Here is a 19,077-nt window from a genome sequence, read left to right on the forward strand (position 1 = left end):
GAGGGGAAGTGGCAAGAGTTAGCAGGATTTTAACAATATACGAGTCTGCAGAGTAGGTGTTCAACATGTCCTGTCATTCTCAAGAGTACTCAATAGCTACTCTGTTCTGGCATTCAAATATATCCTGGTATTTAAGTTCTTACCAAAACTATAAACCTCCCATGTCTATGTATTACTTGAGATGCATGAGGTATCTTTTATCCCTAGAATTATGTTTTCCCTATTTTACGGTCAGGAAAACTGTTGGACTCATAAATAACTTGCTCATAGGCATCTATAGTGAGTCGCAGAGCCAGGAACTAAATCAAGGCATTCTAGCCCAAAACACATTATCCTTTGGCCCTTAGCGCCGACTGCTGCTGAACTGGAGCCTAAAGGGCAGTCGAGGAAGGGCACGTTTCATCAAACGGGCTTTGTACTTGGAAGTTCTTTATTTCTTCTATGCCTTTCCTCAGATTTGCTTCTCTGCCAGACCTCTACCCAGGCCCAACCCCAGGTTTTCCTAATCTTTCAAGATCCTTTTCAAATACCATTCCTTTGTGAAGTATTCTCCAGCAGCAGAGAGAACCGCCTCTCTCCCTCTCCTTCAGAGGTCTCCCTATGGTTTCTAGCTAGTATTTTAGCACCCTACAGACCTTTTATTTATCTTCCGTAGGCCGTCACTCAGCCCCGCCTCGTGGTACCAGGGTGCTGCTTCGCCGGCAGCGGTAGCCCCGGAACCGCGGGCTGCTTTGAACCAATACTGTATGGTGAATCCCTTCTGAACCCCTTTCCGGGGTACGACACTCGTTCCTCAGATCGGCTTCAGGTAAGATGTATCGACTCTACCCAGGCAGATTCCTATAAGATCTCGGCCTCCGATGCTGACTCAGGCAGGAGGCCGCTTCCCGACTCCGAAACGCTTAGCAACCACCAGCTTCCTCCTCCACTTGGCCACCTCAGAAATCCTCTTCCGGGTCAGAGGTGGCCCCGCCCCTTTCCGAGTCTCCTTCAAGATGGCGAGCGGCAGCGGCGGCGGCGGCGGCGGGGGGGTTTCGGTGCCTGCCCTCTGGAGTGAAGTGAACCGTTATGGCCAGAACGGTGACTTCACGCGCGCTCTTAAGACCGTCAACAAGAGTAAGTGTCACGGCGGGCGCCGAGGCGGGCCCAGGCCGGAGGGAGGACGCGGACCGGCGCGCGCGACCACCTCCAAGTAGACTCGGCAGGAGGAGACCCGGCCGCCTGCGGCAAGGGCCGGAACACTAGGCGGGCGTGGGTCGCAGCCCCTCAGTGACCAGCCCTAGGTCCGGGGTTGCCGAGAGCCACGTGTACTCCCCTCTTTACCCATCGCGGGAAGTGAGGGTGGAATTTAAAGGGACCGCAGCTCCAGGCGCCTCTTCCAAACCGTTTTCTTATTTGACTCTTAGGTTTTTACTCCTTAATTCGCAAATAGCCCACATCGCCACCTTTTGTCTTTCCTTTTAGCGGAGTGTTCAAGACTATTGCTGAGGGAGCTTGTTCTTTCGGGACGCAGCGGAGGGAGGAACCTATTAGGGACACGTAGTTTAGAAGCCGGGGCTGACAAGGTGGACGCTGTACAGACTCAGGAAAGAGGGAAAAGGACTCCTACTGATAAAGCTGTTAGGCCTGTCACTCCCACCGATAGACTCTGTCTAGTGTCATCAGATCAGAAAATATGTGTGAAAAATCACTAACATTTGAAATAACGTCGGAAGAAAAGTTTGGCCTCATTTTTTTTTTTTTTGGCCCTGTAACGGATGATTTCAAGTCAACTGCCTTTCATGTGAGGTTTACATATTATATTCGTTTATCCTTTACTGTGTGACTATAATATGACCAGGCTTTGTAATGCTCTCTGTCATGCTAAATTCTTTACTGAAGATGCAGCCTGTATTTGGGAGATTTGGGAAGTGATTGCCAACACAGGGTTTGGCTGTTTAAAGCAGTAATAACGTTACAAATTATGTCAGTAGCATGCAGGATTGTGTAAATAATTTTTAATATCCAATTGTTAACGTAAAAAGAAGTGATTGTGCCCACAGTGCACTTCGGTGCTTTCAGACATTAAGGAAAATAGCTACTGATTAGAGTTCATTTGATTCATTCCTAAGCTTGTTTTGAACTAACTTTAGCCTTTGGCTAGGCCTGCAACCCATACTATTCAGTAGCAATATGGTAAGTATTTTGCATGAATTCTTTAATCACCAGGTTTATCAATCAAGTTATCAGTGTATTTATCAATATAGTTTTTCTTAATTGGTAAAAACTTCTTTGGTTTTTATACAAGAATTAGGCTTTATTGTTGCCCAGGGGAAAGGCGAGTGATCGTGATCATTTTTGACACAGAACAGCTGTTTAGCTTTGAAACTTTGCCCCTAAGTCCTTCCTTGTCCCCTTTTGGTTGGTCATCTTAGGTGAATACGGAAATTTTTAATGGTTTTTGGAAATATTGCCCCCCAAAATAAGTTGTGTTTGTGCATTTCACAGCTTATAGGTTTTTCTAAAATATTCTCATTTAATCTTCTTAATAGTTTGTAAATGGGTTACACTTTCATACTCATTTTACAGATCAGAAAGCTGGTATTTGTCAGTGAAATGATTTGCCCAAGACCTCGAGACATTGATGAGAAGCTTGTACTCAAACCTAAGTCATTTGCTCCCAAATTCTGCAGGAACTTTACTTCCTCTGTGAACTAATGAAATGTGTAGGATTAGGATGTAGCATGTGTCCTAAGATGGAAAAGTCAGAGAAAATAGCTTCTTAATCCTTATTTCTTTTTTTTTTCTTTTTTTTTTTTGCCAAATGCATCTTGGGAATCTATCTCATTGAAAAATCTTACTAAATTAAAACTGTCTTTGTTGCCACTTTTTTTTGAAATATTTTTTTATTTTTATTTATTTTTGAGAGAGAAATAGAGAGCAAGCAAGGAAGGGGCAGAGAGAGGGGGGACAGAGCCCCAAGCAGGCTCTGAGCTGTCAGCACAGAGACCGCCCAGTGCCGGGCTCCAACTCACAAACCCATGAGATCTAGACCTGAGCCAAAGTCAAGACTCTGGACACTTGACTGAGCCACCTAGGTGCTCCCCTTATTGCCACTATTGTATCAACTAATTGTTGCTGCAGTAAATTGGAAATGTAGCTTCTTGAGGCAGGGGGTGGGAAAATTTAGTAAAAATGTGAAAAGGGAATGGATTTTAAAACTGTTTTCCTAAAATTGTTCTTAGTACTACAGATCAACAAGGATGATGTAACTGCCCTACACTGTAAAGTGGTATGCCTTATTCAAAATGGAAGTTTCAAGGAAGCCTTGAATGTCATCAACACTCACACTAAAGTGTTAGCCAAGTAAGTGATTTAGTTGTGCAGTTATTAGAAATACGTTTACCATAGCTCTAACCATTTCCATGGTTTTTCTTCTCTATTCATTGATTTTTGACTTTTTTTTTCTTTCCTTCCTTTTTTGTTTGCCAGTAGTATTTCTGAAACTGGAAGGAGCAGTAGTGTCTTTGTTCTTTTCTGCCATAAGGAGTGTTTTCTCTTAATTTTGTTTATTTGAGAGAGAGCATGCGAGTGGGATGGGCAGAGAGAAAGAGAATCCCAAGCAGGCTCTCCACGGACAGTGCAGAGCCCCATGCAGGGCTTGAACTCATGAACCCTGATGTCATGACCTGAGTCATTCAGATGCTTAGCTGACTGAGCCGCCCATGTGCCATAGGGACCCTTTTTCTTTACCTCTATCTTCCCTTTGAACTACTAAGAAGCAAGTAAACTGCTAAAGGATATGGGGCATAAATGTAATGATTTCTTGGAGGACATAAGGAGAACAACTTAGAAGTTTAATTAAAAAAAAAAAAAGACAGAATTGGGAGAAGTAGGGTAAGGATGTATAAGTAGAGGCCTTCAGGATAGTATGGCAATCTTAGCCTGGCCTCTGTGCCTACCTCCTTTGAGAATGGTTTAGGTGAGTATGATTTTAGGCCAGGATCATTCAGTTTTAGAGTTCTTTAGCAATCTTTAAAATGTATAGTAATTGTTGTTATTGTTAGTTTTTTCCATTTAGCATTTCATGAAATGTAAACTTACATTCTAAATTATTACTGTAATTTGATTTTCTTTATACTTATGCCTAAGTCCCAAAAGAAATGTGTATTGAATAAAGTTTGCAGCATATTTACCCTTTTTTTTTTAATGTTTATTCATTAGAGAGAGAGAGAGAATGAGCAGGGGAGGGCCAGAGACTGAGAGGAGGACAGAAGATCCAAAGCGGGCTCTGTACTGACTGCAACAAGCCCAATGCGGGGCGTGAACTCACAAACCGTGAGATAATGCCCTAAGCCAAAGTTAGATGCGCAACCAACTGAACCACCCAGGTGTCCCCAGCATATAAACTCTTTAGTGAAATATTGGTTTATAAATTTTAAAATGGTGTACAATGTACCCTTGAACAATGCAGGCATTATGGGCACCAGCCCTCCATGCAGTTGAAAATTTGCATATTACTTTAGACTCCTCAAAAATGTTACTGCTCTCCTGTTATTCACTGGAAGGACATAAACAGTCGATTAACTCCTACTTTTAGGTTATATGTGTTATATACCATATTTGTACAATAAAGGAAGCTAGAGGAAAGGAAATGGTATTAAGAACGTCGTAAGGAAGAGAAAATACACTTAAGGTTTTATACTATATTTAATTTTATTTTACTTATTTATTTATTTATTTATTTCTAGGAGAGAGAAAGAGAGAGACAGCGTGAGCAGGGGAGGGTCAGAGAGAGAGGGAGTCACAGACTCTGAAACAGGCTCCAGGCTCTGGAGGCTCGAACCCACGAACCACGAGATCATGGCCTAAGCGAAAGTCGGACGCTTAACCGACTAAGCCACCCAGGCGCCCCATACTATATTTATTTTAAAAAATACACGTATAGGGGTTCCTGGGTGGCTCAGTCGGTTAAGCGTCCAACTTCAGCTCAGGTCATGATCTCATGGTTCATGGGTTCTAGCCCCGCGTCGAGCTCTGTGCTGACAGCTCAGAGCCTGGAGCCTGTTTCAGATTCTGTGTCTCCCTCTCTCTGACCCTCCCCTGCTCATGCTGTCTCTCTCTCTCTCACTCTCTCTCAGAAATAAAAAAAAAAGAAAGAAAAAAATACACATATAAGTAGACTAATGCAGTTTGACCTGTGTTCAAAGGTCAACTGTATAGTTAATGTACTTCTTTTTATATAAGCAAAGGAGGATATAAGAATTTATATGTGTATTTTCCTGAATTTACAAAAACAAACCCTAGATGGAGAATAGTGAGTTAATCACTTGTAGGAGGTAAAGGGGAACAGGGTAGATATGAATAGCAGTGGGAATAAAGCCTCTTTATAGCTTTTTGGGCTTTAGGTTTGTTTTTTTTAACTATATATACATGCAGATAGATGGAAAACTAATTTTAAAACTTTATTAAAAATAAAGGGGAAGTAGAGGGGAACTGCTTTCTAGTAAACATGTTTATACTAAAATTCAATATTTCTTGGGTTTTGGCCATTTTGTGGGATAGGGAAATTTTCAAATAATTTTTTTAGGCAAGTAAATAAAGGATATTGTCATATACTTCATAAATATTCTTCCTCATGGGTTATGGTTAGAACTCCAAAATGAGTTTCAGGTTGTCTTAATAGTGTACTTGAGTTAAATCAATGTAGATAAGTAGTGTTTTTATTGTTGTGTGTTTACCACTTGTTTGATTATAAGCACTATGTTCTTTTAAGATTTTAGTTACCTTTGCTATTTTGATTCTTGAACAAACGTAAAACAGCTTTATAGGACTTATGATTTATTATTTAATAGATTTAAGAAACTTACATAATAACCCATTTAAAGTAGTGTTCAGGTTGTCTTTTTGTCTAAGATAGTTATTTAGCTGATTCATGATTTCATTCTTATTTTTTTAAATATCTGTTTTTGGGGCGAGCACGAGTCAGGGAGGGACTGAGATGGGGACAGAAGATCTGAAGCAGGTTCTGCCTGTGCTGACAGGCTGACAGCAGTGAGCCCGATATGCAGCTCAAACTCATGAACTGCAAGCATTATTTCATGCTTAACTGTTTGTTTCAAAAGACCAATAATTCTAATAATATCCATGAAAGGAAGAGAGCAAGGGAAATGGATTAGCATTTTCTGCCATTTGTGAACTGTTTTTCAGACATGTCACTAAATGTTGCCAGTTTTCCTCATCTGTTGTTAATGGGTATTAAATGACTTCATACAGATCAGATGCTTACAGCTGTGTCTGGCATATGGTGGGTGCTCTCCAGTGTTAGCTAATGACCAGATATTGGGGTTTTTTTTCTTTTTCAGTAATTCTCTTTCCTTTGAGAAAGCATATTGTGAGTACAGGCTGAACAGAATTGAGAATGCCTTGAAGACCATAGAAAGTGCCAATCAGCAGACAGACAAACTAAAGGAGCTTTATGGACAAGTGGTAATTACTGCTTTAAAATACCTGTTGACATTCATCCTGAGTGAGCATGATTATACCTGTAGTGAGGAGCAGGGATGAGGAGCTCCAGTCCATCCGGAAAACTTGCCACCAAACAAATTCCTGAGGTTTGAATATAGTCCCTCTTGAACTTCACACAAACCTTTGCATATATAATATTCTACCAATAAATGACTTCATCATGGTAATTAAAAAATTAAAGAAAATTTAAAACTATCCTATGAAATTATAACTTTTTAATTGGAAAGATGAAGGCCAGTCAGATACTTACACAGTTTTGAAGTTGTATTTCTGTCTAGTTTTTAACACATGATGTTCTAAGGTTAAAATGAAGTAAATCATGATGGATAAGAATTTGGATGTATTCAGCTAGCTTATGAAATCCCTAAAATATCTTATTCTGAAAGGGTTTTGAGACCTGTTTAAGCCTAATGTAAAATTGGGGCTTTTAGGGATGAGAGGACAGAAATGCTTATTAGATTTAGCAAAATCCTATTAAAGATTTTTCAAATGTCAGGGCATATATTGTTGTATTAAATGTATTGTTCCCAAGAGATAGTATGAGTTTAACAGTACATATAGGTTGGAGAAAGATTTGGGCAAGTTCATGGATTGTAGGTTTGGAAAGAACTTCTAAGGTAAGCTGGGCAAATTGAGGGTAAATTCCAGCATTTTGAGATTGATGAAGGGCACCAATCTCTGTCATACATGGTTGACTTAATTTTCCCAGAGTGGCAGTTCTTCTTGCCCTTTGAGAACAGCTTGAATGAAATAAGCAGGAATTAGGTTCTGTGTACTTGATATTACCCTTTTACTGGCTCCATTTTGGGAAAGAGAAAATGAAGATCAAATAAAGCGAACTCCTATGAAATATTAAGTCCTTTTGTTGGCATCTAATTTTGTTCTTGTTTACCAGAACTTATTACTCATTTTGTGCGTGGGAAAAATTTTTTCATTGTAAGTCAGATCTAGATAGCAGGGTGATTTCTTTGGAAAGGTTTTCTTTCACAGCCCAGTTAGGCACTTAGCCAGCCTCAGGAAGGAGGTAAATACAATGACTTTTCTTTTTGGATCATGCCTACAAATCTGTAGAATTGAAGAGATTCATTGCAAGTAACTTTTTACAAGTATTAGTAGCACACAGAACTAATTGAAAAGTTATAAAGGAAAACTGTTGATTACCCATAACATGCTAAATTAGGTTTTCTACTTAGTGATTCCAAAAATGATTTGCATGTTGTTTGAGACATAATACTGTATTTGTCTTCTCTGATTTTTTATTTGCTATTTGTCTCCTAGCTATACCGGTTAGAACGCTACGATGAATGCTTAGTGGTGTATAGAGATCTTGTCCGAAACTCCCAAGATGATTATGATGAGGAGAGAAAAACAAACCTTTCAGCAGTTGTTGCAGCTCAAAGCAATTGGGAAAAAGTGGTTCCAGTGAGTATCCCCGTGTACCCACACAACTATGAAACAATATTTCTATCTAGTGTTTGACTGTTATTTTGCTCCACAACAGGAGAACTTGGGTCTCCAAGAAGGCACACATGAACTGTGCTACAATGCTGCATGTGCACTGATAGGACAAGGCCAACTGAGCCAGGCAATGAAAATCCTACAAAAAGCTGAAGGTTGGAAATTTATTAAAATTATGTGTAGCTGTAATGTGTGTAAAACTTAAAATAATATTTCCAAAAATTGCATTCAACTTTTGTGAAGTTTATAGGTGGAAATATTGATGTATTAAGAGTTTTAAAACGTTCGTCTAACTTTATGAGGCACCTGGATGGCTCAGTCGGTTAAGCATCCAACTTCAACTTAGGTCATGATTTTGCAGTCTGTGATTTCAAGCCCCAGGTCGGGCTCTTTGTTGACCGTTCAGAGCCTGGAGCCTGCTTTCAATTCTGTGTCTCCAGCTCTCTCTACCCCTCCCCTGCTCATGTTCTGTCTCTCTCTCAACAATAAATAAACACACAAAAAAAGTTCATCTAGCTTTTCTCTTGGCATTTTAACATCTCTAATCCCTAATCCAGAGAACTTGTCCATTTTCATCTACACCAGACCTTAATTTTGAGGTTTTAATTAATTTACTATAAGTATTAAATGTAAATTGAGTTAATGTCAAGTATTTACAGAAGTACATAGCGTATAATATAAGCATCCAATAAATACTGGTTATCATTATTATTATTAAACTGGTACTCAGATGTAGTGATAATTTGATGTGCCTATGCATGTACATGCATGCATGCACAATACACTACATGTGTATTGACACTATTAAAGCACATCTTAACTCCATTTAGCATGTTTCCATAAATAGTATTTACATGCTCTGAACAAGCTTTTAGTAAAGAAAAAAAAAGAAAAAAGCTGTTAGAGAACTTATGTCTGATTTCAACTCTTACAACATGGAAACTTTACTTCTGAATACATATTTCTCTGAAAGCTATAAAAGTGATATGGAGACTGCAGTGAATGGAGAGGAAAAAATGGTCAAGGTATATGTTTGAGAATTATAATTTCTTGATTATACCCAGTGTTGACAGTAGTATAGGTAAAGGATATTCTTGTACATAGCAGATTTGAGTATAAAGTAGTACCAACTTTGCAGTGGGCAATTTGGTAATAGGTAGCAGATTTTAAAATTTGCTTACCCTTTGATTCAAGGAATTCATTTTAAGGAAATAGATTAAAAGCAAATAATTAGATAAATGATGAAATTTATTTTAAGAAAATAATTAGGTAAATTCATATATGTATTTTTATGAATGCTAATTGAAGGGGTAGTCATAAGAAAAAAAGTTAAAACATGAGTTTCTGTCCTATAAGAGGATGGCTAAGTTTTACCATAACCACAAAATAGATTACCATGTAATCATTTAAAATAATACAAATGTAGATCTACATTTATTATAATCTGAAGATATCTACAGTATATTAAATGAGGAAGGGAGGTTTCAAAACAGTATATAAAATATACCTCTTTAAAAAAATTTTTTTAATGTTTATTTCTGATAGAGAGTGTGAGGAGGGGAGGGTCAGAGAGAGAGGGAGATACAGAATCTGAAACAGGCTCCTGGCTCTGAGCTAGCTGTCAACCCAGAGCCCGATGCAGGGCTCGAACCCGTGAACCATGAGATCATACTCTCAGCTGAAGTCGGACACTTAACTGACTGAGCCACCCAAATGCTCCCCTCCTTCATTTTAAAAAAGGTATGTATTTGTATTTAGAAAATAGTAATTGAAATTAGAATAGTGATTCTCTCTTGGTGGTGAAATTATTATCTTTATTTTAATACTTTTTTGTCATTGGTTTTTTGTAGTCAACATTTGTTACATGTATATTTTTTAATGCCCTTAAAATTTTTGTTGGTTTTTTGAATGTTTATTTTCAGAGAGAGGAAGCATGTGTGTGCACAGGAGAAGGGTAGAGAGAAAGAGAGAGAATTCCAAGCAGGCTCCATACTGTCAATGCAGGGCCTTGTCCCACAATTATGAGATCATGACTTGATTTGAAGTCAGGAGTTCAGTACTTAACTGACTAAACCACCCAAGCTAAAAAAAAATTTTTTTAACTTAGAGATTACAAATGAAGGAAAAATGACAAAGAGCTAGAATAACCAGTACTTCTAGTATTTATGTAACATAGTTGATGCTAATAATAAAGTCAAATTTGCTTGTTCTTGAAATCTTCTGCCCAAGAATTTAATTCTTGCTCTTTGGAATGGTGAAAGAAATGGAAGTTACCCTGCAATGTTAATTTTTAAACCATTTTTTCCTATAGATCTTTGCCGCCGTTCATTATCAGAAGATTCTGTAAGTAATCCACTGTTGTTAAACCCAGAGTTTACACTTCTGACTAATATGAATTTGTAGGGGGCTTCTTTGTAGTGTTTATTGGCTTGTTGGAATAGATGGTGATTTATTTCATATAAAAAGAATAGAAATCCTCTTGATCAGTTGCTTTTTGGGTTATTTTTGTTTTTTTAGTTTCTTAATGTTTGCTTATTTATTTTCCTAGAGCTTCTGGTTTATTTGTCTTATCTATAAGTAATGGGCAACATGTTTATTCGAGTAAATACGCTGAAAACAATAGAGATAGGTTCCAACTATGTATTCCTTTTCATATTGGAAAGAGGATAGTGAGAAACTTCATGTCTTATATCCTCTTTTTTTTTTCTTTCATAGTTTGTCAAGTTGGTTTCCATATAACACGCAGTGCTCTTCCCAACAAGTGCCCTCCTCCATACCCATCACCCTCCTTCCCCTCTCCCCCATCCCATCAGCCCTTAGTTCTCAGTATTCAAGAATCTCTCATGGTTTGCCTAATTTTTTTTTTAATGTTTTATTTACTTCTGAGAGAGAGAGCGTGAGCAGGGGAGGGTCAGAGAGAGAGGGAGATACAGAATCCGAAGCAGGTTCCAGGCTCTGAACTAGCTGTTAGCACAGAGCCCAACACGGGGCTCGAACCCACGAACCGTGAGATCATGACCTGAGCCAAAGTCAGACGGTTAACTCACTAAACCACCCAGGCATCCCTAATGTTTGTTTATTTTTGAGAGAGACAGAGTGTGAACCAGGGAGGATCAGAGAGAGAGAGAGGGAGACACAGAATCTGAAGCAGGCTCTAGGCTCCGAGCAAGCTGTCAGCACAGAGCCCATCATGAAGCTCGAACTCACGAACTGTGAGATCATGACCTGAGCTGAAGTCGGACGCCCAACCGACTGAGCCACCCAGTCACTCCTTGATCAGTTATTTGATGGAGTCTCAGTCTGAGAAATTACCAGAATTTTTATATGCCTTATACATTTTATTTTATATTCATATTAATATAAATTCATTTTCTTATTTTAGATATAAGGCTCAGATCTTTGAATATGGGTCCTTTTATAGAATTTCATGCACATTTATTAAATGAACCACAAATAGTCCAACAGTCAACAATTTCCTGTTTTGTTAACATGCAGTACCTTAAAGACAGGTATGAAGTTGTTTCATTACAGAGTCCTTATACTGCTTTTTCACCATTCTTTTATTGTTTTCTGGCTCACACCTATTGACACAGTAATTCACTTTAGGAATCCCCTTTATCAAATTCCTAAATTTTAACAAACTGACAGTAAGGGAAATTTTCTGAAAATTACATGTTGTCTTTGAGATCATGTATCTTTTGAATGTTTGAAACACTTGGCAAATAGGAAGATCAATTTGGAAAATTTACAGGGGAAAAAAGTTTCTTTTTCTACTTAGGATGGGACTGAGGAAGACCCACAGGCAGAACTGGCCATCATTCATGGGCAGATGGCCTATATTCTGCAGCTTCAGGGTCGGACAGAGGAGGCATTGCAACTTTACAATCAGATAATAAAACTAAAGTAAGTAAATTATTGAAATGAAATGCCTTTTATAGAGGATGGAGTTTCTTTTTAAATGTTTGTTCCTTTTTGACTGTTGCTTATTGTTCACAGGCCAACAGATGTGGGATTGCTGGCTGTGATTGCAAATAACATCATTACTATTAACAAGGTATGGGCTATCCATGGGTTTCTTACATTTATATTTTACATTGAAAACATACTACCTCAGCTTTGTCCTAAGATAACTATTCTTTTTTTCCATGACACAGTCCACTTGTAGCAAAATCACAATGGAGAATGTTATTTAACTTTGATAATGATGATAATTCTGCAAGCTGTATTCAGGTATAAATAAACTTCTTTGTAGTTACAGATTCCAGACTTTAAAATCTTGGCCCTTTACCAGTTTATAATATAATAATGCAGAAAATCTGTGTGTTGAAAAATAAATTGTTTGGAATTTTTTTTTATGTTTTTATTTCTTTTTGAGAGAGAGAGCGAGCGTGCAAAGGTGGGGGCAGAAAGAGGAGGGCACAAGGATCTGAAGTGGGCTTTCTGCTGATAGCAGAGAGCCCAATGTATATAATTTTTTTTCTTTCCAGTGGTTTTATTTGGGGGGAGGGGAAACATGGACAGGGTCTCTCCCAGTACTACATGTAAAATATTACAAGTGTGTAGATAAATGGTTACAAGTGTGTTAGTAAAATTGACTACCATTTAGAACAGTGTTTTAACGGAAGAACATTCCAAGTTCAGATTTGAAATTCAGATCAATAGATAACAAGAAAAGTAACATTTGATTCCTTTTGATAAACTGAATTTTCAAGTGCCATATATTTCATCTTCACTGTTATGTTTCTCGGTAGCAGTACTTACCTCTAATTTATAGGAATATAATCTTAGGCTGAAAGGAGTTAAGTAGTTTGTATAAGGCCATGCAGTCTTTTAAAGGTAGAGCCTAGATCCAGATTCCAGTCTCTAATTGTAGAGTCCTTCATGGTACCTCTTCCCTCCTATAGCAGAAATTCAGAGGGTCCCCCAGAAGATGAGATCATAGCATTAGGTCAGTAGTAGTTATAGGAACTTGTGAGCTATCAGCATAGTTTAGGTCTCCAAAAATAGATTGTGGCATTTGAACCTTAGCATTATATATCTGCCTGTGTTTATGAATTATTTGAAATGCCAGTGAGAATAAATTCTTTTTACCTGGTATATAATTATGGAAAGGAGAGTGTATGAAACACTAAATATCTTAATCGTATTGTAATTATATGCCAAACTTTCTTTAGTCAGCAAACTTTTTATTCAGAATAGTGCTGGATGCTATAAGTAATGCAAAGAAATATGAAATTCAGTCTTAATGATTATATCATTCGAACTTTTTGACTTTTGACCACAGTATTGATAAAAGATCTCCCTGTTGGCATATTTGTAGATGACTCTTGAAAAGGAGGGTTACAGAATAAGCAAGTGAACATATGGAGAAATATTTATGACTTGTGAGAGGAAACTGCAACAACAGAAGTTAAAAGGATATGTACTGGTTTGGAGCTTCACACTCAGAAAAAGTAGAATTTATTTTAGATTTCTTCTTTGCCGCCTTTTAGTCTTCAAACTAATAGAAGACCTGGTTTAAAGCGCATAGTGATATCATTTATTTGCAAATAAATATATTATCTAACAAAGTTAGAATATTGTGCACACAGTAGACATTCAGATGCTCAGTTTGGCCTTCTCAGGATGCAATGTAATTTAATTGTCTTCCTTATCCTAGAAAGGCGTGTGACATTCTAGGACTCTTAACAGGACTTTTTAAAGGCAGATAACACTGTGCTTGCCTGACATAGAAGTTTGAGAAATTGAACTTATTTGAGCTTCTGCCTAGATGAGAAGGGGAAGAAAAAACTAGTAGTTACAGTACATTAGCATTTTTGGCTAAAAATGGGTTCAAAAGAGATGGGAATTTATTTCTGAATTTTAATAATTTCCTTACATAATGACTATTTCAAAGAGGATGAATTGCTTTCCTCATTTGTTATCTAAATTCTAAAGGGCATAGTTTGTAGATTGCAGATTTCTTTATATCTTTGTAGTTAGTCCTAATTTCCACTGTAAGATTTGTTCTGTCCATATATGTTTTTCTTCAGAAAGCTCAAGGCAAGCAGTTAAGAGTGGAAACGATAAAAGAAAACCAAGAACCTAAGACACATTTATATGCATCTTAGAGATTTAGGCAACTTAACCAGGGAGATCTGTTATCTCCCAAGCTCTCTTGTGTATTAAACGGAAGAGTAATAAAGTCTTGAAGTGTTAAAAGAGTTAAAATCTGAGATTGCTTTTTATGGCAGATGAACTTTTCTTTGTCAGGACCAAAATGTCTTTGACTCCAAGAAGAAGGTGAAATTAACCAATGCAGAAGGAGTAGAGTTTAAGCTTTCCAAGAAACAGCTTCAAGCTATAGAATTTAACAAAGCTTTACTTGCTATGTACACAAACCAGGTAGGTAACAAACTTCCAATTCCCCTGGTTACCCTTTTGGAGTATGGCATAAAGGGTGCTCAGTACAATTTATTTATATTATTTGTTTTATATTACATGTGTTCTTCAGAATGTCATATATCATAGAGTTTATTTGTTAAACAAGTAGTTTGCTCAGTTCTTTGTAAAGGTCTGCAGCTGCCTTTTAAGAGGAAGAGGACATTATTCACACTAGTAAATGAGATAATGTTCTCATTACTTTATTTCTAATATCTCTCAATTAAAGTAGAAATCATTAAAGATGTTGACCATGATTATAGGTTTAAGATCTATCTTTCATTTTAGTTTGTACATATTTACTCAAGTTATAAATGCTAAGGATGTCAGTTCTAGCTCTAACACCCATTAATTCTAAATAATGACTTTATATTCTATATTCTTTTATATTCTTCTTTATATTCTTCTATAACAGCAGTGGGAGTGAGAAGCAGTAACATTTTATTTATTTATTTATTTATTTATTTATTTATTTATTTATTTTACAAATAGTTTATTGTCAAGTTGGTTTCCATATAACACCCAGTGCTCATCCCCACAAGTGCCCTCCTCCATGCCCACCTCCCCCCCACACACACCCATCAGTCCTCAGTTTGTTCTCAGCATTCAAGAGTCTCTCATGGTTTGCCTCTCTCCCTCTCCCCCACTACTTCCCCCCTTCTTCTCCCCATGGTCCTCCATTAAGTTCCTCTTAATCCTCCTATACGTGCAAACATATGGTATTTGTCCTTCTCGAGGCAGTAACATTATTTAGAACGGAGTCTAAATACTGTAGCAAAAAATACCTATACATTTTGTTGTTTTGAAGCAAAGGCTGATACTTGTATTTTTTTTTTTTAACAAAATCCTGGAACTTAAGCATACAAATTAATGTTCAGGACTAGTCCTTTCCTAAATGCTTTCATAACTCATGGCTTAAATTCAGTAAATGGAAATTTTTTCTTATAGAAAAAAATTAAGGATATTCTAAACCACTTCTTTTACCCTAGATAGTTGTTCACTTAGTATTTATCTTTCAGCTGACCTCCTTCCTCTTGCACCCCCATCCTTCTCTTTTTGGTCATTCACTTAATGTTTAATTTCATTAACCAATCTATTGGGGGATGGGGGGACCTATCTTTTAGGCAGAACAGTGCCGCAAGATATCTGCCAGTTTACAGTCCCAAAGTCCTGAGCATCTCCTGCCTGTATTAATCCAAGCTGCCCAGCTCTGCCGGGAAAAGCAGCACATAAAAGCAATAGAGCTGCTTCAGGTAAAGGAATTACATGGATTTTTAATGAGGTGTCAGAGTTGCAGCCTTGTTTCATTTTCATTATAATAGCCTGCAAACTTGTAAATAAAATGGGAAAACTAATAGGTAATATACCACTAGACAAATTCCATAGTGTCACTTTAGTTAATTCTTGAGCTACCAATTTGTTTCTTATAAGTTTGCATTAATAAACGTTTGCTTAAACCCTGAGGAATTTGGAGATCAATTGGGCATGAGTTAAAGGTTTGTTTTAGGTTTATAATACCAGAACATACTTAATCTCTTTTTCAATACTGTATTTTCCAATGAGTCCCAGTCTAAAACCTCAAACAATTGCATAGATAACTGACTTGGTTTTTATCATCCTACACCAGCTCCTAGATTACATGTTTGAAATTCATGAGGGTATACTACATTGGAAGGTAGAACAGGGTAAAATTAGGACCCCAACCTGAAGGGCAGAGGTGCCTAGGCAGGAATCCTCAGCAAAGAGGTAGCATCTGTTTGAGTATCTTATTTAAACAAACAGAACTATGCGGCAATTATTATTTCTCTAGTAATGACTTCCTGGAACTTGATATTATTATATTTTCTGAGCATAATTTGATATTTTTTGCAGAGCATAATTTTAAAACAAAATAGATATCAAAATTTTTCAAAAATTAAAATTTTGACCTGAAACCAGAACTTTACTATCTTAAAACTGGATTTAAAATTCTGTGTAGATGTGATAATTGAAACGTGCAGCCAGTTGTGTAAATTAAGTGATTTTTTTTTTCCTCCAACTAAAACATTTTAGGAATTTTCAGATCAGCATCCAGAAAATGCAGCTGAAATTAAACTGACCATGGCACAACTGAAAATTTCCCAAGGTATTGATAGTGATTTCATCATGCTTAAAATACTATTTTAATGGAAACATGATTGAAATGATTCTGAAGTAGCTGTGAGCTATGTGACTTTAAAAATTTTGCATAATGATGGAGCATAATTATTGCTGTTTCAAACAGCCTTTTCTTGAGTTATTAAATTTTTAGAATGATTCTCAGTGTATGCCTTGAAAGTCAGTAGAAGCAAAGGATTCCTGTGTTTCAAAAGGTCATACTTACTCAAATTTCCTGGGTATGTCATGTGTAGAAATGCTTCTATCTGTCACTTGATAGTATCTACATGAAATAAGGGTTACTTTGCATTCTAGTTCTCAGAATTTCTTAACTTAGTCCTTTATCCTTTGTTTATATTTTGACCCATATCTCTGGGGAAGAAGAGGCAAGAAAATTTAATGAAATGTTTTGTTTGAAATGAAATGAAATTTAATGTTTTTGAATCCTACAGAAAATTGCTAGCGTTTTTGCCCATGTTTCTAAACAAACCTTGAGTGATTGTCTATAGCTATGTAGCTATATTCTGTCTTCACTTAGTAACCACTATCCAGTGAAACTATTTTAAGTTTAAGATTAAATGAAATTTTAAAAGTCAGTTCCTCATTTGTGCTAGACACATTTCAGAAGCTTTATAACCACGTGTGGCTAGTTGAACAGGATAGATTAGGAAATTTCCATCGTAGAAAGTTGTATCTCTGGTGTAGATCATGCATTCCCAACATTGGGTGGTGGGGATCATTTGTTTGGTGGGTGATCAGAAAAATTACAGATATTATGATGGCTGAAATAAAAATCTCATGGGTAAAGATAAGGCAAATTGACAATGGGTAGGGGGTGGGGATGGGGAAATGTCTTAAAAGGCTCCATAGTGAGAAGTAACGAAAACAGGATTGAGAAACATTGTTGGTCTTGGTGTGCCTGGCTGGCTCAGTTGGTAGACAATGAGACTCTTAATCTCAGAGTTGTGAGTTCAAGCTGCAGAGCCCCACATTGGGCATAAGTTTACTCTAAAAGAAAGAATACAAATGGGCGCCTGGGTGGCTCAGTTGGTTAAGTGTCCAACTCTTGAGACTCTTTGTTTCAGCTCAGATCATAAAGTCAGCAGTTTGTGAATTCAAGCCCTGCATCAGGCTCTGCACTGTCCTCACAGCAAAGAGATTCTCTTTCTGCCATTTCCCCATTCATGTGCACATGTGGGCATGCATACACACTCTCTTTCAAAAAGAAACAGGGGCGCCTGGGTGGCTTAGTTGGTTAAGCGTCCGACTTTCGCTTAGGTCATGATCTCGCGGTTCGTGGGTTCGAGCCTNTGGAACAAATGTGCATTCCCTGAGATGACACAGAGACTTTCATTCCCTCCTCCCTTTTGGCGCATGCTCATTCCAAAGCCCATGAAAATAAGCCTGTGAAATGGAGAGGGGAAGAAGACCCATGTAGTGAAGAGTTTAAGGGTTTGGGACTCCGGGGCGCCTGGGCGGCTTAGTCGGTTAAGCGTCCGACTTTCACTTAGGTCATGATCTCGCGGTTCGTGGGTTCGAGCCTCGCGTCGGGCTCTGTGCTGACTGCCAGCTCAGAGCCTGGAGCCTGTTTCAGTCTGTGACTCCCTCTCTCTCGGACCCTCCCCTGCTCACGCTGTCTCTCTCTCTCTCCTAGAAATAAATAAAAAAACATTAAAAAATTTTACAAAAAGAAACAAACATTATTGATCTTCTTGTTACTCATACTCACATTTCCTTACCTTCCTCCCTTAATTTTCCTTTTTCCCACCTCTCCCTTTTCTTGCTCTTCCCCTTATTTTCTTTCCTTCTCCAGTTTTCAGTTTATTTTTGAAAGGATTATTTATCATACTAAAATCACTAAGAGCTTATCACAGTTTCTGTGACAAGTCTTTGGAAGGTTATGTTAGGTTTGCAGTGAGTAAAAAAACAGTATTTTGACACCATAGGAAGTTTTCCATTGCACACCTTATCTACAGTAATCTATTTCAAGGTTTTTAGGGTAGGGCTTCCTTTAAGTTACGGTCTACAAAAGGAGAAATAGAACTTAACAGCCTGGGTGGGAGTTGGGATACTTCTTTTCTGGTAGCATCTCTGCCATTAACTCTCTTTGTGGGTGTAAGCAAGGTATATTGTTTCTTTAGGACTCTGTTTCTTTATGTATGTGTAAAAAGAGTACCTTATCCCAAAGATCCCAAAGCTTGAGTATTTAGAGATTACAAAATGACTTAAATTTCTTATATTTTTTTCATAATATGCCTTCTTTAGTGTGATGATGATGATGTTTTTGATCTCTCAAGGTAATATATCCAAAGCATGTCTACTTTTGAGAAGCATAGAAGAGTTAAAACATAAACCAGGCATGGTGAGTTTATAACTATAATATTAAGAGACTGAAAAAGTAATGGAATTATAGTCCTTTTGTATGTTTGATGTTTCTTTGTATTTAATTTCTATTTATAATGCAGTAGTAAAAATAATATTTTTCTGCTATACATTTAATATCGTTTTATGTTCTGCTTTACATTGATTTATTATTTAGGCAAATATGCCAGGCGC

The 19,077-nt window shown here is 37.4% G+C and overlaps 1 protein-coding gene across 1 annotated transcript in view; it reads left to right on the forward strand.

The window, feature by feature from the left end:
• The first annotated feature begins 975 nt into the window (after positions 1–975).
• Positions 976–19,077, forward strand: part of SRP72 (signal recognition particle 72) — a 31,460-nt gene continuing 13,358 nt past the window's right edge. The window contains exons 1-12 of the mRNA XM_039249042.1: positions 976–1,116; positions 3,225–3,345; positions 6,345–6,468; positions 7,786–7,929; positions 8,009–8,120; positions 10,277–10,308; positions 11,744–11,868; positions 11,962–12,019; positions 14,218–14,349; positions 15,510–15,638; positions 16,438–16,510; positions 18,819–18,883. Of these exons, the coding sequence (XP_039104973.1) occupies positions 996–1,116; positions 3,225–3,345; positions 6,345–6,468; positions 7,786–7,929; positions 8,009–8,120; positions 10,277–10,308; positions 11,744–11,868; positions 11,962–12,019; positions 14,218–14,349; positions 15,510–15,638; positions 16,438–16,510; positions 18,819–18,883 (1,236 nt within the window). The 5' untranslated portion in view covers positions 976–995. The remainder of the gene's footprint in view (positions 1,117–3,224; positions 3,346–6,344; positions 6,469–7,785; positions 7,930–8,008; positions 8,121–10,276; positions 10,309–11,743; positions 11,869–11,961; positions 12,020–14,217; positions 14,350–15,509; positions 15,639–16,437; positions 16,511–18,818; positions 18,884–19,077) is intronic.

This window comes from Hyaena hyaena, unplaced genomic scaffold (genome assembly GCF_003009895.1).
Source record: "Hyaena hyaena isolate Hyena2069 unplaced genomic scaffold, ASM300989v1 scaffold_329, whole genome shotgun sequence".
NCBI lineage: Eukaryota > Metazoa > Chordata > Mammalia > Carnivora > Hyaenidae > Hyaena > Hyaena hyaena.